General features: G+C 37.6%; 1 protein-coding gene across 4 annotated transcripts; it reads right to left on the reverse strand.

The window, feature by feature from the left end:
• Positions 1-809: 809 nt before the first annotated feature.
• Positions 810-25,248, reverse strand: LOC111987293 (disease resistance protein RPM1-like). Of its 4 annotated transcripts, XM_065760487.1 has the most exons (5): positions 24,942-25,248; positions 24,747-24,828; positions 22,130-22,266; positions 10,196-10,284; positions 810-3,993 (listed from the first exon to the last, which is right to left on the reverse strand). In XM_065760487.1, exon 5 carries the CDS (start codon positions 3,842-3,844, stop codon positions 1,139-1,141), a length of 2,706 nt encoding a protein of 901 aa, XP_065616559.1. In that variant the 5' UTR covers positions 3,845-3,993; positions 10,196-10,284; positions 22,130-22,266; positions 24,747-24,828; positions 24,942-25,248; the 3' UTR covers positions 810-1,138. The 4 variants fall into 4 exon arrangements, 2 of the variants coding, with proteins under 2 accessions (XP_065616559.1, XP_065616560.1); XR_010623825.1 differs by lacking the exons at positions 810-3,993; positions 10,196-10,284 and adding an exon at positions 5,221-5,529; XR_010623826.1 differs by lacking the exons at positions 810-3,993; positions 10,196-10,284; positions 22,130-22,266 and adding an exon at positions 5,221-5,529 and having other exon boundaries at positions 24,942-25,247.
• Between the last annotated feature and the right edge of the window lie 1,401 nt (positions 25,249-26,649).

A 26,649-nucleotide genomic window follows, 5' to 3' on the forward strand; every position in this document is an offset into this window, starting at 1 on the left:
TTAGAAGACTGAAACAAAATTGTTCCAACATGTATTAGTTTGATATTATGACTTTGAGCACTAATTTCTCTTCATGAACACACGACCTAACAATGAGGAATGTAATAAAAATACAGTTTAAAACAACATATTTGCTACCCAAAAGAAGAATTGGAAAAAAAGGGAAATCTCATTAAGAATTTATATTAAGTCAAAGATTTTTAACAAGGACTCAAGAACCATAGGTTAATGGTCAAAGATGAATTAATAAAGGGAAACCAATTAAACAATGATTATACTAATCAAAAAAATAAAATAAGCCTTAATCACTCTCATTTATACAGGAATTGCAAACTAAAGAGCATACGGTGTAAAACTAAAACAGAAACTGGGAACCTTTTTATTTTGTCCTCAACTTGATACAACCACTATTTCATCATTTTCAAGCATGGGTACAGAAATGGAAGGGGATTGCTCATCTACTGTCTACTAGTTTGTACATCTACAGGGTACTAAGGTTAAGAGACGATGCAAAAAGAAAGTATGACTAAGATCGTCTACCCATAAACTAGGCACTAGTCCATTAGCCCCACCACACCCGCCCCCCCACACACACACTATCTCCTAAAAAGTAAAAACAACCATGTCTCAGCTTTGGGAGGGGAATACCTGTGAGGAAAGTATGAGGGACAACATGTATAAAGTCGAGAAATTTATTTCTGAACTTACATGTTGCTTCTCAAATGGATAGAAGCATGTACAAGGGAATCAACAAAAAGACACAGTAAGCATGTACCAAGCTATTATTAATCAAAGTTTTCCATGATGACTAGTTCTCAAATTATACAAGAAGCAAAGTAAGCATTTGGAAGTTTGAAACACAGATATTTATATATATAAACAAATGGAGCAAATATGTAGCTTATTAAAACAAACCAATACATGTTCCAAATCACAAATAAGACATCATATCCAAACCAAGTCTAAGAAACCTCTGTACGTACAATTGAAAATCATATGCATGAAAGACGTAATGAAAAATCCAGCGAAAGTCTTGGGGTTACATAAGTCACCATCTTTATCTTCCAATCAGACAACGTCCACAGAGGACTTTCCTCAAACATATGGTAGGCTTTACATGCCCACATAGCATTAAGAGTCAGACCCAGATGTAGATATTTGGGATGTGCTGCACCTCTGGAAAATCTACGCTTCCTTCTCCTTCAATGTGATTTTTAAGTTCCATTGAGACAGATTTCAAATACAGTTGTTGGAGATTTTGAAGGTATTCAATGCCCTTGGGCACTGTCTTTAACTCCATACAGCTGATAATATATAGGGATTTCAGATTTGGCATCACCCCCTTTTCTATTATTATCTCATTCAATTGAGGGGAATTCCGAATCTGTAACTCTTTAAGCTTAAGAAAGCCTGTACTGAAACATAGCTGTTTTCCAACATAGGCATTATTAAGGTGAAGAAGTCCCAAATGGGGCAAAGCAGCAATGTGAGGGAGTAAATCTTCTTCCAGTCTCGACCAATGCAAATTCAAATATGTGAGGCTTTGAAGTGAACGAAACCACTGTGGCACCTTCTCTAGTTTTCCGGTCAAATTAAGCTTTTGAAGGTTGGGAGGAGGAGACGAGAGTGCATCCATTCGGAGAGTTTCCTCCTCATTAGTTACCGTGATAGACAAGATCTTAAGAAGCCTCATGTTTTGAATTGAGATACATAAGTCCTTCTCATGTACTGCTTTCAAATTTGAAATACCGATCGAGGTTAGTTGGGTCATGCTCTGAATCTGTCTTATCAAGTCATCGTTTGCTTCAATAGAACACACAGCTTGCAAATTCTTTAACCGAGCGAAATTTGATGGTGCTTGCATCCCTATATAATAGAGGAAGTCATTCCAATTACCAGTGTAGCGAAACATAAGCAGATGTCGCAAGTTTTGCAACTTTCCTATTCCACGAGGAAGGGTCTCTATTTGTGTGTCCGTGAGGTCCAAGGTTTGAAGATTAAGGAGCCTCCCTATGGCATTTGGGAGCTTCTTAAGTAAAGTTCTTTTTAAATTCAAATATCTTAAGTTGAATAATTTGAATACTTCATCAGGCAATTCATCAATGGGGGCATCCTCCAAATCTAGAACCCTTAACATTTTACTTCCTAGAGGCAACGCCTTCAACGTCTTGTTAAAAACAAGAAAAGAACGAATCTTTGACATACTTGTAAATGATTTGAGTTCTCCATCGGTTTTGTGAATTGAAATGCGTCGTGCTCTACATTCTTTCATTTCTTCTTCTCCATCATGTACAACACCAAACTTTTCTTTGACTGATATTGATAGAGCAAGCTCCCGCAAAATATCATGCATTTTACATCTCTTTGGTCTTCCAAATTCGTTCCTTTCTACAACTTGAAGCATGTTCCTGAAAGTGAGTTCTAATAGGTAGCTCTCTGCTACTTCTTCTAGAGTGGACCCTTCAATTTTTTCTACAAATCCTTCTGCCATCCATAGCTTTATGAGCCTTTTTCTTCGAATCTTATGATCTTCTGGGAAAAGAGAGCAATATAAGAAACAGTGCTTCAATTGATATGGTAAATCATTGAAACTAAGCAACAAAATGGTCTTCACTGCTCCTAGCTCAGGATTGTTACTTAGATTCCAATTCAAGCTGCTATTTATTTGATTCCATTGAGACGTATCATTCTTGGAGTACATAAGCCTGCCCAAAGCCACAATTGCAAGAGGTAGGCAGTTACATTTTCTTACAAGTTCCTGAGCAAAAGATTCAAGCTCTGGTGGACAGATTCTATTTGGACTGCCTAAGAATGCTTTCTTGCAAAAGAGTTCCCACGCCTCATCCGGTTCTAGCAATTGAATACGATGAACATAAGGTATACCCATAAAAGGATGGTGAGCTACATCATCATTTCGAGTTGTAAGGATGATTTTGCTCCCAGGATAACTATCTCGAAGTGATACTTTTAGTTCATCCAAGACATCTTTTTCCCAAACATCATCTAGGACAAGTAGATATGATTTCTTCTCTAAGTAGCTCACCAGCTTGTTTACTAGCAGTCTGTATTTCATGGAACTTAAGTTTGATGGATTTGTTTCCTTCTTTGACTCGTAGAATTCCTTAATCATGCTCCTCAATAAGTCTTCTACATCATATGATTGGGAGACAGTGATCCATGCATAACAATCAAAATGTCTCTTTACTGTGTCATTTTTGTAGATGTTGGCAACTAGTGTGGTCTTGCCAGATCCTCCCATCCCATGGATTGAAATGACAGTCTGTTGTTCTCTATCCACCAACCGCATCAATAATTGTTGCCTTTTATCTTTGATCCCTACAAGTTCATCTTCTTCAACAAACAAAGATGATTCAGCATGCCGCACAACCCATTTGTGAATATCTTTTGAACTTTTCCCCTCTATAGGATCAACATGATATTTCTGTTTAAACTCTGAAGTGGTCTTGATTGTCTTATTGATATTCTGTAACTTGCAGGCTATTTTATGCCTCACCCAAAGAGTCTGTGGAATGTAAATTGTATGGTGAAGGAACCAAGAAAATCGACCCCCAATTTGTTGGCTATTGATGTGATACATGAACATATCAATAACATCTTCAACATCATATGCTGTGTTCCTCACATTTGTCACCCAAGTTTCCTCTCCGGCACTGCTTGCTCCCCTTTTATCTGCATCTATTAATAAAGACCGCATGCTTGTCAACTCATGCTTGATATCTCCAATTGCATCACGAACTCCCCATAAGAGCGACGCTTCAGTTGCAACAACTGAAAGGACATTGTCAATCAAGTGTTCTACTACAGCCGCAACAGCCGAGTCCATTTTCGCTTTCAAACTCGCTCCTAGCTCTGTTGCTGAATTTTTAGGCTCCCCTTCTTCCAATCATATAAGTTGGAACTTGGAGAATAGAGGTGAGAGGAAGGAAGAGAAATAGAGGACCATGCTTTGACTTGTTGCTCGCCACACGAGACCTACGGCATAAGAATCAAGGTAAATGTTAAAATGAATGAAAGAATTTTCCCTAGTCTTTTATATTAGCTCTTTTTCTTTCTTTTTTTCTTTTTTTTTTTCTTTTTTTTTTAATAATTGCATAATAATGATAAGGGAAGGAAGGTGAGGGTACCGTACCAGTAAATGCTTATAAAGATTTATTAAGGACTAAAATGAAATAACTGATAATCCGATAAAAAAAAAGTTATATAGTTTATGGAGCAAAATTTTGACATCTTTTTTTTCTTTCGAAACAAAGTAATTGAATATTTCTAAAAATATCATTCTTATCTGATTATTAAGAATTAACACTTTTGAACAAATTATTACTTTATGATAATCACATTTTTTCTCAAGTAAAGATTTTAAAAGACATCAACAGAAATATAAATTTTAGCATCTTGTTCAAGTGAATTAAATCATAATTAACAAAAATGAAGTTTAATACATGCCTTTGGGGATTTTTAAAAAAATAACTACAAAACCCAAACAATATTATTAGTTAGCCAACGTTTCAAACATATTGCATTTCTAACAATTCGACTTCAGAGGAGTCGATTTTACTGTTCATATGGCCTATTTTTTGCGATTTTTTTTACACAGAAACCGACTTCGTTGGAGTCGTTTTCTATACAAAGAACTTCAGTGAAGTCGACTTCTTTGTATAGGAAACGACTTCAATGAAGTCGATTTCTTTGATATGCCCAGCCCAAAAACTTACACAATTTTTTCGTGTTCTTCCTTTCCTCCCCAAAATGCGCCTGGGTTTCTCCACTTCCAAGCCCCAAAAACCCATGAAAAAATCAAATCCAAAACAAATCAAACCCTCCACTGCTCCCGTGCTCATCGGGGTTTGGTGAATCGGCGCAGGTTCTTCGTTTGCTCGTCGGTGTTGCTGGGTTCGTCGGTCAGAATCGGCGCCTGGGTTCGTCGGCAAGAAACCCAGGCGCTTGGGTTCGTTCTTCTTCGTTCGGTGTTGCTGGGTTCTTCTTCGTTCTTCTTCATTCGCCTGGGTTCTTCGATCTTCGTTCGTGACCGACGGGGACTTCGGTCAGACTTCGTTCTTCATCACACAAAAAGCTTGATTGGTTGTAAATATATACTAAGAAATCGACTCCTCTGGAGACGATTTCTATGTACAAAAATCGACTCCAGAGGAGACGATTTCTGTACATAGAAATCGTCTCCAGAGGAGTCGATTACCCCTTTTATCTGCATCTATTAATAAAGACCGCATGCTTGTCAACTCATGCTTGATATCTCCAATTGCATCACGAACTCCCCATAAGAGCGACGCTTCAGTTGCAACAACTGAAAGGACATTGTCAATCAAGTGTTCTACTACAGCCGCAACAGCCGAGTCCATTTTCGCTTTCAAACTCGCTCCTAGCTCTGTTGCTGAATTTTTAGGCTCCCCTTCTTCCAATCATATAAGTTGGAACTTGGAGAATAGAGGTGAGAGGAAGGAAGAGAAATAGAGGACCATGCTTTGACTTGTTGCTCGCCACACGAGAGACCTACGGCATAAGAATCAAGGTAAATGTTAAAATGAATGAAAGAATTTTCCCTAGTCTTTTATATTAGCTCTTTTTCTTTCTTTTTTTCTTTTTTTTTTTCTTTTTTTTTTTTTAATAATTGCATAATAATGATAAGGGAAGGAAGGTGAGGGTACCGTACCAGTAAATGCTTATAAAGATTTATTAAGGACTAAAATGAAATAACTGATAATCCGATAAAAAAAAAAGTTATATAGTTTATGGAGCAAAATTTTGACATCTTTTTTTTCTTTCGAAACAAAGTAATTGAATATTTCTTAAAATATCATTCTTATCTGATTATTAAGAATTAACACTTTTGAACAAATTATTACTTTATGATAATCACATTTTTTCTCAAGTAAAGATATTAAAAGACATCAACAGAAATATAAATTTTAGCATCTTGTTCAAGTGAATTAAATCATAATTAACAAAGATGAAGTTTAATACATGTCTTTGATTTGCCATGTTTAAGAGGGGTCATTTTACCGTACCCCTCATTTTTTGGGTATGATACTCACCTAAACTAAATCTAAACCATTAATTCAACGGTGTTTTGATCTTGACCATTTATTTATTTTGAGTGAATACCGGTTACAGGTGAAACAGGTTACATGTATAAACAAAAAGAAAAAAAAAATCAAAGACTCTCCTCCCACGCTTATTCCATCTCACTTCTTCTCTTCCAAACCAACCACAAGAAACACAGCGGCTACTAAACAAAACCCTAAGGAAGACCCACAAAAGAAGAAACAAAGTTATTCAATTCCCTCCCTAGCCAAACCAACCACAAGGTCCACAAGAACCCAGATGGCTGACCCACAAAAGAAGAAGTTGGGTTCTTCAATTTCAGCCGTTTAACTATCAATGCATGAGATGTATGTAAGTTGTCTTAATTTTTATTCACCGTTGCTAATCCAAGTTGTGCTTATTGATTGATTTGGGTTTTTTTTTTTTTTTTTTTTTTTTTTAAAGGAGATCTGGTTGTTGTTAATTTGCTAACTTTTTTTAGAAAGGTGATTTGGAATTTCCTCCTATTTGGTAGTAACTGACACTTAGTCACCAAAAAAATTTGATTACTTACATGTAATTCATGTTTCACTCTAAGATGTCTCTCTCAACTCTTCTCATACTCTTAAACCTCTGTATCTCCCTTTTCCTTTAGTACTAAATCTGGATTCACAAAATATCAATGGGGTTTTATGGGTTTGTCTATGGATTTATGTATTTTCTATGAGTTATTGTTTGTGGCTTTTTCTCCTTTTTTTTTTTTTTTTTTTGTTTGTTTGTTTGTATTTGGGTTGTGTGGGTTTAGTTTGGATTTGTATATCTGGGTCTGTATTTATTGGTAAAGCTAGGACTTGGGAATGATAGTGTTGTTGAATTTTTTTTCTTTTTTCTTTTTTTTTTTAATGGGAGTTATATATGAGATTTAGTGAATTGGGTTGGTTTATTTTTGTTAAGGAATTGTTGAATTTTTTATGTTTATAGAGTTCAATGTTGGACTAATTGAAAATGCAAATTAAGTGATTGATGTGACTAAGATTACTTTGATATCTTTCTCCATTTACAAAGGTTACTGGGTTCTCAGAAGTATTTTGTTTGTCTAAGCTAGGTGGTTGCTTGTGTTTTGTTTGAGCTGTGTATGATTATTCTACTTCGATCATGTATTTTCTTTACATGAAAATTTTACTTCTGTCAATTGAGCTTTTGTTTTAGATTTTTTATCCAAACGGATATTAGGTTGAATGTATGTATTTCCTGTGAATGGTTGTGACTTGTGAATGAATGAAAGTTAATTTTTAATATGTATTGGCTATAGCTTGTTAATAGCAGTAGATTTTCTTCTCTAGAAACAATCCTTTGCTAGACTCTAGGAAACTCAAATTTCTCCTACGCATGCCTTACCTTAATATTGGTATGGATTCCTCATTGTCTATTGTTTCCTCCCTGCACTCTCACTTTTCTCTGGCCCCTTCATTGTGCAAACTCTAAGTGTGACATTCTTGGTCTACGTGCTTATCATAACCATATGGCTTATCTCACTTGCTATCCTTGAGGTGGAATGGGCTGGTATTGGATTAGAAGAGTGGTGGAGGAATGAAAAATTTTGGCTCATTTCTGGGAATAGTGCTCACTTGGCTGTTGTGGTACAAGGCCTACTCAAAGTGATTGCAGGGATTGATAAATCTTTCACATTGACTTCTAAGTCTGCAGGAGAGGACATTGAGGACATTTATGCAAACTTGTACCTTGTGAAGTGATTGTTGGATTAAAATACTCTATCTTTTGCATGTAAATTATTGATTTCTATAATTTTTAAAACTCATAGGGTATTATTGCTTAGACTTTTTTTCCTTTTCCTTTCCCATGAAATTCATTTCCTAGTGAAAACTTTGCTTGAATGAGGATTATCTTACAAGTGAGAAACCCACTGAAAATAGCATTACTTATTTTGTATTAACTTTTTCATTATTCAGTCAAGTTTCATAATCTAGAATCTTTTAAATATTTTTTTGAAACTTGAGCGAATTGTATTGTAGTCTTCTATATTCAGTTAGTGCAGTTTGATGGTTCTAATGATGCTATTTGGTATATTTAACAGTTTACTGGTAGGATTAGCACCCTGCTATCTGATTGCTAAAACTAAAGAAATCCAGTCTCTCCAACTCCAAGTAACTTCAATGAAAAAACTATTATGCCCACACTTATATATGAACTTGTCTTTTGATGTGCTTACTATGTTGTGTGTATAGATTGTTAGCTATTAAATATAAGTTTATCACTACTGTCCTGCTTTTTATTCTATTTTTTCCCCTTCCTTTGTTTTATTGTCCAATTTATTTTATTTAAGTTAACTCATTGCTTCTTCTTTTTTCTCCTTAGAAATATACAAAAGCATGTGCTTATAAAAACAAAGTTATTGACAATTGGAGGACATTGAGATCTTGTGCGGGAAGGATAGAGCTACTGGTGTTGGTGCAAAATATATGGACAATGCAGTTGAAGTAATGACTGAAGAAGGAGAAAAGTGATGAATTCTCCTATGCATAGCAACACGTCAACATTTGGTATCTATAAGTTATGCAATTGAGCCTTGCCAAAGAAAAAAGAGTAGAAAAGATCCACTTTGAAACAATTTGTTAGTTTGAGATTTTGAATGTTATTAAAAAAAACCCCATGTATTTTGGGTACTCTCTTTCTCTCTCTAAAATATTTTAGTTGGCAAGAGTTGGCAACAAATTGTTTTAGTTTGCTATGATGGAAGGTATTTAGCCATTATTTTGTCAATTGGTCTATCAATGGCTTCTTTGTTTTGAATTTTGTGTAAAAAACACATATTTTGGATACTTTATCGTCTCTCTTGAAATAGAACTTTTTAGCTGTTAAGAACTTTGAAACAATTTTTTAGTTTGAGATTTTAAATGTTGTGAAAAAACTCATGCATTTGGGTTCTTTCTTTATGTTGATATAGAACATTTTAGTTGTCAATAGTTAGCAAAAAAAAAAAAAAATTGTTGGCTATGATGACTGATTTTTAGTCATCATCTTGTCGATTGGATTTTTAATGGCTTTTTCATTACCTCATATATTTATTAAAAATGTTACTAAAATTAAAATGTGGATGGTTTAAGAAAAATAATAATTGGAAAATATTTTATTGATCTTAAATCCAAATCCAAGTCCAAGTCCAAATTTAGGCTTTCAAATCAAGGCCTTTTAAATCCATTAATTTTAAAATCAATGGGTTTCAAATCAAGCAAATAGAATGGTTGTATAAAAATTTTATTGACATTTTGGTTTGGGAAATAGGGGTTTCAAGGGGCATTTTGGTCATTTTTAGATTTCAAAGGTCCTTCAGTCATTTTTTTATGTTTCAAAGGTATTTCAGTAAGTTTCTAAATTTCAGGGGCATTACGGTCATTTTTTAGGTTCTAAGCGTATTTAAGTAATTTTTTAGGTTATTTGGTCATTTTGGTCATTTTTTAGGTTTCAGGGTCATTCAGTTAATTTTTAGGTTCTAAGGGTGTTCTAGTAATTTTAAAGGGTTTCGAAAGGTATTTTGGTCATTTTCAAGTGTTGGGGGTATTTTTGGTCATTGTTTTAGGTTTTTTGGTTATTTCGATCATTTTTTATGTTTTAGGGTAATTTCGGTCATTTTTTTTAGGTTTTAGGGTCATTAGGTCATTTTTTAGGTTCTAAGGATATTTTGATAATTTTTTTTTAGGTTCTAAAGGTATTTTGATCATCTTTAAGGTTCTAAGGGCATTTTGGTAATTGTTGAGGATTTTGAGGGTATTTTGGTCATTTTCAAGTTTTACAAGGTATTTTGGTTATTTTGGTCCATTTTGTAAAAGTTGGTTTGGGCGTTTGATATATATCCGTTGGGGGTGAGTTCAATTACCAAATTGCCCTAACTCTTAAAATTACGCTAGACTAAAAACTATTTCAGAATTCCAATTATACTGAATTCTATCCAATTATAATGCATCAATCCAAAATTACCTATAAAAACCAAAACTTGTCACAATAAAACATCAAAAACAGTCACTTTAATTGAAAAACAAGAGACCCCAAATTAAAAAAAAAAAAAGAAGCAAGGAATCACAAACAAGCAAGCCAAAGTGATCATCTTTAGAGTTACCAGTAGCGAACGGCCTTGCAGTTGGAGCACTTTTTGGTGGCGGGGATGTGGCAGTGGGCGCAGGCAGAGTCCCGTTGGGCATTGCAGAGCTGCGATGAAGATAATCAGAGTTAGAGCTTCTGGAGGAAGTGGTAGAGAAAAAGGGGAAAGTAGGAAAAGGAAAAAGAAAAAGAAAAAGAAAAAAGAAAAAAGAAAAAAGAAAGAGGAAGAAGAAAAGCTCAATGGAACATTCTGGAGCTTGGAGGAAGAAGTGGCATGGAAAAAGAGAGGAAAAAAGGAAAAAGAGGAAAAGAGGAAGGGTACGTGTGTGGAGAGAAAAAAAGAGGGAAAAAAAAAAAGAAAAAAAAAAGGAAATGCGGTAAGTGAGTGGAGGAGAAAAAAAGAGGGAAAAAAAAGGAAAAAGAGGAAAAGAGGAAGGGTACGTGTGTGGAGAGAAAAAAAGAGGGAAAAAAAAAAAGAAAAAAAAAAGGAAATGCGGTAAGTGAGTGGAGGAGAAAAAAAGAGGGAAAAAAAGAAAAAAGAAAAAATGAAGGAAATTTTATTACAATATTTTCACAATAAATTTTAAGTGGTAGGTTATTATTAGCCAATATTAGTGAGAAAAATTAATTTTTTAAAAAACAGAAAAAAATAATTTTAATAGTACGTTAATATTAAAATCAGTATCAATTTTTATCACAATATTTTCACAATACTTTCACAATAAATCTTAAGTAGTAGGTTATTATTAGCTAATATTGGTGAGAAAAAAAATAATTTTTTTAGAAAGAGAAAAATTGATTTAAGTACAATGAAGTAGTTGATTTAAGTATGAACCAAACTCACATCTAAAAATATATATATATATATGAAATAAACTCCCTTATATATACGTTGTCTTTTTTGGTAATTTATCCTTCAAACTGTCACTTTTATAAATGCTAGCAAAACACTCAGCTTTTTGAAAAAGCACTTTTAACAGTTTTTACCAAACACTCAGCTTTTTGAAAATGCACTTTTTCATTATGCACTTTTTGAAAACTCCACTTTTTCATTATGCACTTTTATAAAAAGCTGAACCAAACTCACCCTTTATAGGTTTCAAGAGTATTTTGAAATTTTTTAAGGTTTTAGGTATTTCGATCATTTTTTAGATTTAATGTGCATTACAGTCATTTTTTTAGGTTCTAAGTCACTTTTCAAGTTACAATGTCCCTTTAGTCATTTTTTAGGTTTCATGGGCATTTAGGTCATTTTTTTAGTATCTAAGGGTATTTCGATTATTTTTTAGGTTTAGAGGGTATTTTAGTCATTTTATAAGTTTTAGGGTCATTTCAGTCATTTAAGAAACATAAAAGACTAGAAAGTGTTTAGTGTTTCATAAATCTTATGATCTTTCTTTTAATGAAATTGTAAATAAATCTTTGAGATGTGTATTAGGACACAACATTAAGTTTTTTGCGATAATTTCAAAATAAAACTTAAAAAAATTTAAAATCATAAGGTTTAGGTCAACACTAAGGCACTAAGTTGTGGTACTAACTACTAAATATATACTAGATAGTTTTTTAGATAACTTATCATATTTTAAATTTCAATAAGTATACAACAAAATACAACAACTTAATGACAATAGAAAAATTTATAAGTTCCATCGAGACTTTTAGGGAGGAAAAGCAAGTAGAGTGGTTATATAAAATTTTATTGTCATTTTGGTCTTGCAAATAAATGTTTTTGGGGTATTTTGGTCATTTGATAGATTTCAAGGGTCTTTCGGTCATTTTTTAAGTTCTAAAGGTAATTTGGTCATTTTTTAGGTTTCAGGTCTATTTTGATAATTTTTTAGGTTTCAAGGGTATTTTGGAAATATTTTAGGTTTCAAGGGCATTACTACGGTCATTTTTTAAGCCGCAAAACAATTAGAAAAAAAAAAAATCAAAATTCAAAATGACCGAACCTTAGCCTCAAAATCCGATCCCAGTAATTAAAAAAGAATAAATATATGATATAGTTGTAGGTAAAATTAAGAACAATTTTACAATCTTCAAATTAATATAATAAAAATATACAAATATTACAAATCCAACTTCAAATACACGAAAATGGTACCCTATAGACTTACACCACTTGGTTTTCGATTTGAAGATTGACGTAAGAACCCATCATATACAAAAGAACAAATTGCCTAATATAGAAAAAAATGTTAATGAAATGCTTTTAAATGTATAAAACATGAAAAATTCAATGGTGAAATATTTAAAAGATAAACTTAGGGCCCGTTTGGATACAGCTGAAAACTGAAAACTGAAAACTGAAAACTGAAAACACTGTAGCAAAATAATTTTTAAATGTGTGAATAGTACCGTGGGACCCATTTTTAATGAAAAAGTTGCTGAAAAGTGAAAAAAAAAAAAAAAAAAAAAAAAAAAAAAACGTAAAGCCAGACGCAAACGCGCTGGCCAAACGGTCTCTTACTTGAAATTACTACACTTTAAATGTTTTTCCTAGAGAATTGTATACTTAATTAGAGAGTTGTAACTCTCTAAAAAAAACAAAAAAATTAGAGAGTTGTACAAGAGGAGTTTACAAATTGTTAGAGATATATTAAACATATTAGCCCAATATAATAGGCCCAAGCCCACTCCTGCTTGTACTAGTAGTTTAGGGTTTAGTCGCATATAGATACTCACGTTAGTATCCGTTTGGATACTGATGAAAACTAGCACGTTTGCATTTTGGCTTTTATTTTATTTTATTTTTTTTTTAGAAGCGCGTTTTAGCTTTCTAGTGGGTCCTGTGCACTGTTCACGAGACCCACAAACCTCTTTTTTTCAGCAAAACTTTTCATTAAAAATTGGTTTCACAGCACTATTCACACATTTAAAAATTATTTTGCTATAGTGTTTTTAGTTTTCAGCAAAATAAGCGGAATCAAAACACACCCTTAGGGTTCATTGTAATACAGGTGATGTAGCCCTTAAAGGATTCCTCTGTGGATGTAGGCCGACAATGCTGAATCATGTAACCCTCGTGTTTTCAGTGTTTCTATTCTATGCTTCCCCTTTTGCATCCACTCTAGCATATACAACATGGTTTAACACATTGCTGCTAATAATATATTTAATATGGTATCAAAGCCAAATTTCATTCTTGGCATTAAACAACTATCTCTACACAGCAAAGAAGTTTCCTATATGCATAACACAAATCCACCATAGTGACACTACTTGCCCACAGATCTGGACTTCACGGCTTCACATAGCTGCCACGAAACCACCATTACTGTCTCGCTGCCATGTCTTCAATCTCTCAAACATGCTGTGCCTCCCTTTTCAGATCTGTGCAAATCAAGACTTCGCCTAACGAAACCAACCCCACAAATGTGCTCCTCAACCTCCCATGAGGAAAACCCAGAAATCTGATCACCTAAAGCGTAGCCACGCGCCGCAATTGGTTCCAAAATATCTCCGATGCGCCGCATCGGAATTCTCACTCGCATATCTTCATTGGACACACGCGCCACCCTGTCGACCTCCTTGTTTGCCGATCTACGGAACCTGAGATTCCGGCCCTCATTCGACCTATCACGCTCTCTCACGTGCCTCCTAGATATCTAGCCTCGCCTCTACGTGCTGAAAGATAACGCATGCGTTACCACGTGCCGAAAACCTTTGATGAAGTCATCTTGACGTCATCTAGCCACGTCAGCCCTAGTCCAAGTCAGCGCCACGTCATCAGGATGATGTCATCGTCTCTGCAGCCCGATTTGTGACCCGACCTGGAAACCCGAAACCGACCTAGACCATGTAGCCATTGACTAACTGTTGACTTTGACCTTCGTTGACTTTGGTGGAATTCCTTAAGGGCTACATTTTTATAATGTAAGAGTGTGGGCAAGCAGGTTGAGTTTGACCTTCGTTGACTTATGTAGACCTATATCTCTAACACAAATAAAGGTGAGAAAGAATCACAAATGGGCCGGATTTCAATTGAGAAATGTATCTTAAATGGATTTTCCAGCCTTTCACTTGTGAATATGCCTCTGTTTGATAGATTGTCCTTAGCAATTAAGCTTGGAATTTACATTTCTTTAGCATTTGGCCAAAGATAAGAATTTAGACCCAATGGTATAAGGAAACAGTTTCATTTTTTTATATTGCCCTCTGGGTAATTAGTCGTTGCAAATTATAACGTTTTATCATTTTATGCTTTAATAAATTTCTTCTTTTGCATTATGTTGGTGCATTTTAATTTTAATTAAAAAATAATTGTTAATTTTATTTGAACCTTGGTTCTCTTTGTAAAGAAGACTAAGTATTGCCATTGAGCTAGAAGTCTAATTTTAGAAAGTTCCACCATGAAAATGATAAGTATAATATTTACGTAAAAAAGTGGGTTATAATTCATATAGGTTAGACTTAAGTACAGTACTTAGGTGCTATTTCTTAAGTTCTTATTTTAAGATTCTACCATGTGGATTTTTTCTCATGGGACAGAAATGTATTTTTTTAATAAAGTAACCACATAGTTGAACTAATTAAGTAATCTTGAATAAATCTTACAAGTCTATTAATAGAACCTGTGGGGCCTGATAATCCGGCAACCCCGGTCCATCTTATATTCGGCCCAAGGCCCATGCCGAGGAGGAAGAAAAGTCCGAGGAAGGAGTGTGAAGGCCTTAATGGCCAAGGACCCTACCAAGGACAATCCTGCCGAGACCAACACGTCAGCCATAGCGGCATGGCGAGGGAACACCTCCAGGACAAGCTGTCACCTCCGCACTAAATGCTCTCACCTAACCCCCCAGTCGCATTAATGGAGATGAGACTTCTGGACAGGGTTGCCTTGGTTGCCGCAACTCACAGGGGTGCTGGGAAAGTGGCTGACGGGACGGGCAGTCAGAAGAAAGAAGCATGAATGATCAACAGGTGGAAGATAGAGGTTAAAAAGAGAGGAATATATATAAGAAGAAAAAAGATCAGAAATGGGGGAGGGATCCCCGGGAGAAAGGCCATCGCAAAGCTCCTCGAACAGGTGCTGAGGACAGACTTCAGAGTACAATCTTGGTGAACCAGCCTCCGGCGCCTCCAAACGGAACGACTGGGCGTTGCCCGCTTGGGGCCTAATTCTTTAACCCACTCTCTATAAATTCATTGTACTGGGCTACAATTGGCGCCGTCTGTGGGAAGAACTTGTGCACTAGCAGGAGCAACGGACAGTCGTTCCTAGATGGCTAATTTGTGCAAGGTTAACAATGACGCGTTGCACAAAAAAAAAAAAAAAAAAAAAAAAAAAAAAAAAAAAAAAAAAAAAAAAAAACGATTGCAGAAAAGCAGAAGATTCAAAGAAAACGAAAAGAGAACAAACGTCACAGCATTTTATTAAACGAAAAGTAAATACAAAATACAAACAGAGGCTCAGACAGGCTTGTTTTAAAGCTAACTATACAAACAGAGGTCCAGACGGACTTGTCCAAGAGCTAACCCTAAAAGAGAAAGGGCTGAGGCAGGCTTGCTTCAAAGCTACCAACAACCCCTGGGCCGGTATGGATGGCACCGGCAAGAAGAGAGGAGCAGATGCAAGGAGCCAGATGACCCCGCCCCATGATGTTTTCTCGATGCTCCCCAGCCGCACAATGCTTGAACATTGGAGGCGGCAACGCTCGGCACCAAGCGTGACGTAATCTCGCAAGCCTCCACCGGCAGATAAGCTGGGAGCGAAGCACCATCAGCTTGAAGGGCTGGCATGGACGCGCACCGGAGAAGGACGTTATGTACTTCATGGACCTCCCTCCTAACCGCAAGGCACGATACTACCAGGATGACGCCCAAACCTTTCCGCGGCAGAAGTCTGACGCAAACCACAACCGCAGTGATTCTCAACCAAGGGAGAAGGACCCTGATCTTGCTTGCCTCCGCCCTCGTCCAGGGCCGTCCCATTCCGCCAAGCTCTAATCCCAATCCCGACGAGGTCATCGAAGGGGCTTAGGGGGTGGGAGAGTCATGTTCCTTGTTCCACTGGAGGATTCGTGAAGTGTGGAAGGACGATTCCCCCAGAAGGCCTTATATAGAGGGCAAAGGCTAGTGGAAATTGGTCCACCCAGAACTCGAAGAAAGAGTCATCAACGACATTAATCCCGATAGAATTCCAAGGAAGCCTAAAGCCGCTGGATCTGCATTAATCCACGAGGATATTAATGAGGGCGCGCCTCGCACACCGAAGTGTTAAGCGCAGAACGCAAACAGTCAGGAGACGCCTCGTAATCGAAGAAGGCAGAAGATTGGAGCGAAGAGGGGGCTGTTGCCACGCGTGAGGATAGAAGCCCGAGCTACCCCTGCCCAGGGCAGCGTGGGGTCAAGAGGCCAGTCCGATGAATAGCCCATCCTCGGTGAAGCAAGGTCGAGGCTGCCACCACGCAAAAAACAAACCCCCCGACGATGAAGGCAAATCCCATCACTCTAAGCAAGGAGCACCTGGTACTAGACTGAGCCAGGGTCTCCCGCGGTCCTCGGACCCAAACCTGCGACGAAACTAGTTACTTACAGAAGAATACCTGGGTACTAGACTAAGCCAGGGTCTCCTGCGGTCCTCGGACCCAAACCTACGGCGAAACTAGTTACTTACAGAAGAACACCTGGGTATTAGACTGAGCCAGGGTCTCCCGCGGTCCTCGGACCCAAACCTGCGGCAAAACTAGTTACTTACAGAAGAACACCTAGGTACTAGACAGAACCAAGGTCTTGCATGGTCTAAGGACTCAAATCTATGGGAAAACTAGCTACTTATAGAAGAATACAAGCGTTAGACTGAACCAAGGCCTTGCATGGTCCTCGAACTTAAGCCTCTAGGAAAACTAACCACAGCAAAGAGTAATTGGGTACTAGACAGAACCAAGGTCTCGCATGGTCCAAGGACTCAAACCTATAGGGAAACTAGCTACTTACAGAAGAATATAAGTGTTGGACTGAACCAAGGCCTTGCATGGTCCTCAGACTCAAGCCTCTGGGAAAACTAACCACAGCAATGAGTACCTGGGTACTAGACAAAACCAAGGTCTTGCATGGTCCAAGGACTTAAACCTATGGGGAAACTAGCTACTTACAGAAGAATATAAGCGTTAGACTGAACCAAGGCCTTGCATGGTCCTCAGACTCAAGCCTATGGGAAAACTAACCACTGCATGGAGTATCTGGGTACTAGACTACACCAAGACCTTGCATGATCCTCGGACTCAAGCCTACGGAGAAACTAGCTACTTACAGAAGAACAAAAGCGTTGGGTAGAACCAAGGTGGGCATGGCCCTCAGACTCAAACTTGTGGGAAAGCCAACTACTTCACGAGATTAAGTCCCAGACGCAACTAAGGTATTGAACAAAACATTAAAGTATAACAAATGAAAGGAAACATCATCTGAGGAGCTAAAAACAAACAACTGAATATATCATAACAAGAAACATATGGTTTCGTTACAATGTCGCTAAGACAGAAGGCGAAAAAAAAAAAAAACAAAAAAAACAAAACAAAACAAACAAACAAAACAAAACAAAACAAAACAAAACAAACAAACAAACAAACAAACAAAGTGGCCCAGGCCATCAGAATGGGATAGCTGGACAAGGTGGCCTACTTCTCCAACTCGGTAGACAGCTTGTCCTGAGGCGTCTGCTGGAGGGCTTCTACTAGTACCTCGGGACTCTGGCTCGGAGGGACTACTTCTGAGAACCCTTCCTCAGCAGGAGGAATCTGGAGGCCGACGAGTGTGGCTTGGGAGTCAGCAGGAGGCTTCACCACATCCTGGGGCACCTCTTGACTACTAGCTCCTGCCCCTTCCAATGCTCCATAGCGCTCAGCCCCCTCAATAGGCTTATCAGTTGAAGTAGAATCCTCGGCGGCATCGGTTTGGCCCTTATCTGTCGCTTGTAAGGCGGAGCCAGCCTTAGGAACAATGGAGGCGAACTCTCGGATAGCAGAAGGGTAATACACCCTCTCAACCCTCCTAAGGTCAGACGAGGCCTCGACCCCCGCCTGGTTGAGGGCCTCTTCCCAAGTCTCGGAGCAGAAACACCTGCACACTTCAAGGATTTGAGCCTTGAGGGCAGCCTCAGTCTTAGCCACCCCCTCTGTAAAGGCCTCTTCCTCTGCTTGCTCTACGGAGCGCTCGACATCTTCTCTCGCAAACACGGCCTCGTCTTTAGCCCTCACGGCCTTGTCCCTAGCGTACTCGGCAATGCCTCTTGCTGCCACGGCCTCGACTAGCTCCTTCTTCAGGTCGGCAATACCCCATTGGGCAACCTGCAGCTGACCCTAGACATCCCGCAGGCGCCCTGTCTGGTCCTCAGCATGCTTCATGGCGCCGACCAGGTCGGATGCCGCCTTGTCTCTAGCCCTCGTCATCTCCTCCAAACTCTCCACTGCCTTCTTGAGATCTGCCTCAGATCTCTTGAGAGTACTCGCGGCAGTCAAGTACTTATGGCGCTCCTGATCCAAAGCCTTACCCTGGTTGTCGGCTTCCTCGTCCAGCCTAAAGGCTACCTGGATAGCCTGCAAACCGAAACAAAGGCACCGTAAGATAAGCACTAAGCAATAAAATTCAAACGGTGGAACAAGTATCAGAAGTCTTACCGTACCCAGGTACCTCTTGAGGTTGTGGGCCACTTCTTGCCTCCTCATGCCCCTCAGCTCAGCCATGTCGACGGGAAGGAGGAGGGACCTCTCCAGGGCGTCAGCTACGCGAGCCCCCTCGCCTCCTCGGAAGTCCCTGAGAGTGGCGTCGTCCATCAGAGGCTTCCCGTGAAGCATGGCAGCAGGCAGCTAGGCCTGGGACTCGGACACCTGGATAACCTCTTTCCCTTTGTCCCGACCACCAATCCTCAGCTGTTTAGAGGGTTGGCGGGCTTCACCTTCTTCCTGGGAAGGACGAGATTTCCCCCCATCCACTGGGTCTTTGTCTTTGGAAGACCTCTTCCTTTTCGGATCAAGGGACTCGAGCCGAGGATCCGAGATTGGCGGAATAGTAGACGACCTGGTCTGTGCAGGTAAAGGCTTAAGCAGGGCAGGAGGAAGCTTGGGTGTGGATGAATGAGGCTTAGGTTGTGACTCCCTTGGCGTGCTTTTCCCCGTCTTGCCTTCAAGCAAGTCAAATAGGTTGGGTTGAGGTTGTCTCCTGGAACCCATTTCGGCCTGAGTACCAGCCCTCGGAGGTAGAAGATCGGCTTCGGACAGTTGGGGATCCCCCAAGTCACCGGAGGGATCCTCGGACAGATAGGCTTGATCGAATGCAGCAAATTCGTCCTCGGACGAACCCAGATCCACTACCTTTCCCTTTTTTTTCGAACCCTCTCCCTCGGCCTCCGCAGCTTGATGGGACAAGGAGGAACTAGCCAATGGGATGCCCTTCGGAATGGATGATCCTTCAGAAAATGAAAACCCGTGCTCCACCACAGTGATTTGCCTAAGCCGAGGGTCACGAGCCCTGATCACGTGCTTCGGGACCAGAAACACCTTCTGGCTCGGATCGCACCCGAGGATCTTGTGAGCAGCCCTGACTTGATTGTCGCCATCGTTCACGAAAACCTCTGACCTAAGCACGAATTGCAAGTCCTCCTTGTTGACCAGGTTAAAACGGCACGCGAAGGCATGCAGATCTGCAGAAAGAAAAACAAACTCTTGTCACCAGTCGAACAAAGCAAGGAAAAAAGAAAAAAAGGTTAGATCCTCTCCTACTCCAAGTACCCTACCTGGCTCTCCTTCTATTTTCGGGCAATGGAGACCATTGTGCCACTCCCCCAACACAATGAGAAAGTCAAGATTCAGCCCCTTGCTAGAATCGAGAAGACACTAGATAAGCCGAACCCTATCGTCCCTCGTCTTCATATAGTATGTCTTACCCTTCAGGTGTTGGAGGTTATAGCACCAGTTTACGTCATGGTGGGTTAACCTCAACCCCATCTTCTCATTCAAGGCGTCTACGCACCCTAGTATCCTAAACATATTGACAGCGCACTGGGTGGGAGTTAGCCGAAAGTGCCTAAGGTAGCCGCTCGTCACCGGCCCCATAGGGATTCTCATGCCTCCCTCTAAGAAGGCTATTATGGGGATCACAACTTCGCCCTCGTTCCTCCTAATGTACCAATCCCTTTCCTCACAGTACCTCAAGCCTACAACAACTAAAAGACTCGAGAAAAGACTCATTCCTTACAACAACTAAAAGACTCGAGAAAAGGTGAAGGAAAGAAAGGACTCAGAGAAAAATTTGCGCTACAGAGAGAAGAAAACTTACAGAAATGAGGGAAAGCTCCTCGGACAGGCTTTTTATGCTGAAAAGGAGCGCCGGTTGATGTGGAAGTTTGACCGGATTCAGAGTATGTGCGCCAAGGTTCTCAAGTACACAAATAAGGGGGCAAATCGATTCAAACAAGTATTTTTACTCTCAATTAAAGATAATCAGGCGGAGTTTCCCGCTCATCAAGGCAGGAAATCCCCACCGACCGATTAGCATCACACCATTGAACGTGGGGAGTATGGAGCCGTCAGAATTTAATGCGAGCGTTTAATGCTGGTGCACAACGTATATCGAGACGCCAGAAACGTGCATTAGGCAGGCGGAAAGACTCCAACGCTGACGTAGGCCACTATGGGACGAGTTATGACGAAGGCCCGAGGACACGAAAATCCTCCTCCCCGCCCGAGGAGCTAGACAGCAGGATTTCGAGGGGCTATTGTGGGGCCTGATAATCCGGCAACCCCGGCCCATCTTATATTTGACCTAAGGCCCATGCCGAGGAGGAAGAAAAGTCCGAGGAAGGAGTGTGAAGGCCTTAATGGCCAAGGACCCTGCCGAGGACGATCCTGCCGAGACCAACATGTCAGCCATAATGGCATGGCGAGGGAACACGTCCAGGACAAGCTGTCATCTCCGCACTAAATGCGCTCACCTAACCCCCCCAACCGCATTAATGGAGATGGGACTTCTGGACAGGGTTGCCTTGGTTGCCGCAACTCACAGGGGTGCTGGGAAAGTGGCTGACGGGACGGGCAATCAGAAGAAAGAAGCATGAATGATCAACAGGTGGAAGATAGAGGTTAAAAAGAGAGGACTATATATAAGAAGAAAAAAGATCAGAAATGGGGGAGGGATCCCCGGGAGAAAGGCCATCGCAAAGCTCCTCGGACAGGTGCCAAGGACAGACTTCGGAGTACAATCTTGGTGAACCGGCCTCCGGTGCCTCCAAACGAAATGACTGGGCGTTGCCCGCTTGTTAGGGCCTAGTTCTTTAACCCACTCTCTACAAATTCATTGTATTGGGCTAACTGGGCTTGAGTCCACTCTCTCAATAGTAGAAGTGCTCAAACCCGAACCCTATAGAACCATTTGCAAGTTTGCAGCATCCCTTAATATAAAAACAACAATAAAATATCTATATAGATATTAAAAAAAAAAAAATGAAACTGTTTTTTCATTATACCATTGGGTTCAGAGTCCAGATTCTTATCTTTGGCTAAATGATAAAGAAATGCATATTCCAAGCTTAGTTGCTTAAAGAAAACCCCTTAAAAGAAATGGATGTTCCAAGTAAATTGTTGGGCAATCACCCTCAGAATTATGTCAAAAACTTAATTAGTAGGACTTACTATAATACTATGAGAGGAAGGAGTAATGTTCTCAGAGTTTTAAAGTACAAACTAAAATAACAATATCGTTGTCTCCATATATGTTTTGTGATTATAAGACCAGCATATTGTCCAATGTATCATGTAAGCATGATTAGGAACTGTACAAAAAAAGTCTTTTAAATTAGCAAATTTTGTTTGCATAATAGTGGTATGGCAAAGCGAGGGAACCATTAGGTATTATCAAAACTTCAAATGAAGGATTAAAATGAAATAACTGATAATTCGATAATTGAATAGGTAAAAAGGATATAGTGTGAATGTCATGAGGAGTTTGAGCTTACCTGGTACGAGATCCAACAGCTTAATTTCAGTGCCAGCTGTGTGTCTTGAATTAAGCGGCCGGACTGGAAACTCTATAGCTCGCTAGCTAAGTTTGCCAGAAATCTGGCAGATGAAGTTGTTTGGATGGAAGATTCCCCTGTGAAATAACATCAATTTCTTCTCTTAAGATATATTTATATATATTAGGAACTTGAAGAACCAAAATCATATTTTGACATTTTTATTTTCTTCTAAACATAAAAGATAAAGGTTAAGACTTCCTAAAATATCATTATTAAAATTGTTGAACAAACTAGTTCTTGGAACAAGTACATTGATTCAAAAGCAAAGCAATTAGATTTAGAAGACACTAACAAGGATTATCTCATTGGTTAAATAGCAAAACCATTAGGTAGAAAAAAATAATTCAAACTGACCCAACCTCAGCCGACAAAATCTGATCCAGATTATTAATAAAGAATAGCACGTATAATTAAGAACAATTTACAATCTTCAGATCAATATAATAAAAATATACAAATTTTATAAATCCAATATGCAACACTCGAAAATGGTTCCCTAGGGCCTAGACTTACATCACTTGATTTTCAATTTGAAGATTGACGTAAGAACTAAGAACCCACCATATACAATAGAGCAAAATTATCTAATATAGGAAAAAAAAATATAATGTTAATGAAATGCTTTTAAATATATACAATATGAAAAATTCAATAGTGAAATATTTCACTATACAATGTGAAATATTCAATAGTGTAGTCAATTCCAATTAAGTTTATCTTCTAAATATTAATATTTAGAAGATAAACTTAATTGGAATTGACTACACTTGAATTTTTTTCTTTAGGAGAATTGTATACTTAGAGAGTTTACAAGATGGATTTTCAAATAAAGGCGATAAAGAATTACAAATGGGGAGGATTGCAAATGAGAAATATATCTTGATGGATTTTTTGGTCTTTCACTTGAGAATATACATTTCTTTGATAGGTTTCCCTTAGCAATTGAGCTTGGAATATGCATTTCTTTAGCATTTGGCCAAAGATAAGAATCTAGACCCAATGGTATAATCCAATAGTATTTATTTGGTCGGCAAATAAATGTGCTTTATTTGGTAGAAGCTATTAGTGCAGAATTAGCTTAAGTTACACGACAATTAAGTTGGACTATTTATCATGGAGGGCAAGTCAAATAAAAATTCTACTACACCGGTTTATAAGTTTTGCTAACTGCAAAGGTCTTGAATCTCTCATAAAAAATATTGAACTTTCCATGCTTTTGCCTGATTGGTTTTGTTTTATTTTTTATTTTTATATCTTTAATTGATATTTTTTCTTTCTAAAAAATAATGATTTTTTTCTATTAGAGCATTTTAATAATAAATTATTATTTTATTAAACAACTAGTTGACAAATATAATGAAAATATATGAGAACTTAATGTAGTAAATGATGAGTTAGAGTATTATCAAATTTAGAATCACACATTAATTTTCAGCCAACTTTATTCTATTCCCCTCCAAGAGAATCAATTTCGTACCCAAGACTGTTTCGGTTTGACTAAGGGAATGAAATATTTGAATAATCTAAGTATATGTATGTGAATATATTTGATTTATTGGGCTTAAATGTAATATAGTCTTTTCTCCAAAAAAAAAAAAATGTAATATGGTCCTTTGGGAGAAATATGTAATGTAGTCTTTTAATATTGGATAAATTATGTATTTGATTCTTAGCCCAACTATCTTATTTTAAAAAGTCAATACTTATAATTTTTTTCTCTAGAGTTTAAATAAATTTGAGCAGTTTTGGAACTTGTAGCTTTTTAAGCAAAAAAAAATCCATTAAATGATTTTCCCTTAAAAGTTGAATTTTCTAAATAGAACTAACAATTTCGGACAGGAGAGAGATTTTTGATATATTTTTAGTGAATTATTATCTCTAACACACTATAATATGTAAACCCTCTTCACCATATTTATGTTTTGAGAAATTATGGGCAAAGGAAAGAGTCCTGGAATCTTAGAGCAACCTTTTTAACCGTAACGGATTGTAATTAGATTCCAGATCTTCTAAATATTTGGGTTTTTATCTTCACCACAAATTTTGCTTTGACTGGGAAAATTATGCAATACTTCAAAAGCAATCCTCTCTCTCTCTCTTATATGAATTTTGGTTCTTTGTTTGAAGCACAAACTAATTCGATCTATTCGGTTGTTCACACAGAACTTGGCACAAAAAAGATGGGACTTTCAAATGCACCGGTGAAGCTAGGGGGGGGGGGGGGTCATGGCCGCCTGACTTTTTCAATTTTCCATTATAGGTATTAGGTAGTATGAAAATCACATAAATAATTACAAGTCACAGAAAAAATGCACTTATTGGCCCCCTTAGATTTAGAATCTAGGTCCTAACTCCTTAAAATTTTTTATTCAGTCCAGAAATCCCCCCCAAAAAAGACCATACAAATTTATAATTACTCCTCAAAGTATTTGAATTATTGGTTGGTCTCAATAATTAATAAAGAATGAATATATGATGTAGACATAAGTAGAATTGAACTAAAATATACAATATTCAAATTAATAAAATAAAAAATAAAAATTTCAACTCCAACCTCCAGTCCTGAGTCCACTAATCGAAATTGGTACCCAAGATTTACACCATCTGATATTCAAATTGAAGATGGATGTAGGAACCTAGGAGATCCAAAAGAACAAAATATCAAATATAGAAACAAAAGCTAATTAATGCTTTTAAATATTTAAAATATGCAAATACAGTGGTGAAATATTTGAAAGAATAGACTTACTTGAAAATTAAACTCGAATATTTTTCTTGAGAAGAATTGTTCCCTTCGAGAGCTTAGAAGAGGAGTATACAATTGAAGGTGATAAAGAAATACTAAATAGGGAGGATCGCAAACGAGAGAAATAAATTAAATAATATAAAGATGGTTTTTCTCCGCTCTGTATTTCACTTGAGACTGAGAGTTGAGAATGAGAAGCATTTTCGTTCTTCTCAGCAAAACAGAGTATGAGTAGCCTTTTACTACAGACTTGAAGTAGCCATGGTCGACCACTTTCTTCTTATTCTTCACTTTTTTTCACTTTTATGACTTTTTGCTTAACTGCTTGTTTGCTTTATGACTTTCACTTGTCTGTTTCTTGAATTATTACTGTCACACAGTTTTTTTTTATTTTATTTTATTTTATTTTATTTTAAGGTTATCGCTTCACATTTTTAAATTTATTAGGAAAAAGATGACAGCTCATGTGCTTCACTATTTGCGACACAGACTTCAAAAGTAATATTATGTTGGACTGATTCAATATCTCACCCATTCATTTCACGTTAATTTTTAACATCTTATTTTTAAATTTTAAATTTTTAACTCTTTAACATTTTTTTTAACATTTTTTAATTCATTAGTTGAAATTGAAAGTTGAAAATTCAATTTTCAATCTAAGCCATCCAATACTATTACACTATGTGCAATACTCTAGATATTGAATCTATCTCAATCGGTTGGAAAAGATGTCACCAGTTCACTCTTGAAATTGACAAATATCTCCTCTATATATATATATATATATATATTTTTTTTTTCAATATGATACTTAAAAATAATATCTTTCACTTGAGAATGAATTTGGATCCAGTGCAATACCTAGGGTATTGTACAAAGTGCAATTACACTAACTCACTCTCACATCAATTTTTACTTTCCTACTTTTTAACATTTTTTTTTTTAATTCAATGGTTGAGATTGAAAGTTAAAAATTCAACTTTCAATCTCAGTCATCCAATACTATTGCACTAAGTGCAACACCCACCTGATCTCAACCCCTTGAGAATCTGTGGTCTTAATGAAGTAGCCATTCTCGACCACTTATTATCTGTTCATTTGCTTTTTCCCTCTTATAGAATCACATGTAAGGTTGTCAAAATCAAGATCCTGCAAAGAATCGTGGAAGGTAGATATGATCAAGGATCGAATGATCGAATTATGAATCGTAAAATTCTACATTATTTGAGAAAAAAAACATATTGGTAAGTTAAATAATCACATAAATTATATATTCATTCATAAAAACTAAAAATTTGCATCAATTTAATGTAATTACCATACAACACCACATCCATTGTAAATGTCATTTAAAAAGGCCAAAAATCTCAAAACGTAATTAATACTCTATTGGGATGTTATTTTTTATTTAGGGATAATTACAGCAAACCCACCTGAGGTTTGGCTCGTTTGCACTTTGCCTACCCGTGGTTCAAAACTTATCACTTTGCCCACTTGTACTTCATTCCGTTTGCTCCCCGTTACCCACCTCACCCTTAGACGTTAGAAAAACACCTTTTTATTTGAAATCACAACATAAAACGAATCAAAACTTCTTCCCCTTAGAAAATTTCTCACGAGACCTATTTTCATATGAAATAAATACTATGCCTTCAAAGATCTATTGAGACAAGAAAAGGCTTCTAACGTGACACTTTATCTCTCTACCTTA

Source organism: Quercus suber, unplaced genomic scaffold, assembly GCF_002906115.3.
Source record: "Quercus suber isolate HL8 unplaced genomic scaffold, Cork oak 2.0 scaffold_369, whole genome shotgun sequence".
NCBI classification, from domain to species: domain Eukaryota; kingdom Viridiplantae; phylum Streptophyta; class Magnoliopsida; order Fagales; family Fagaceae; genus Quercus; species Quercus suber.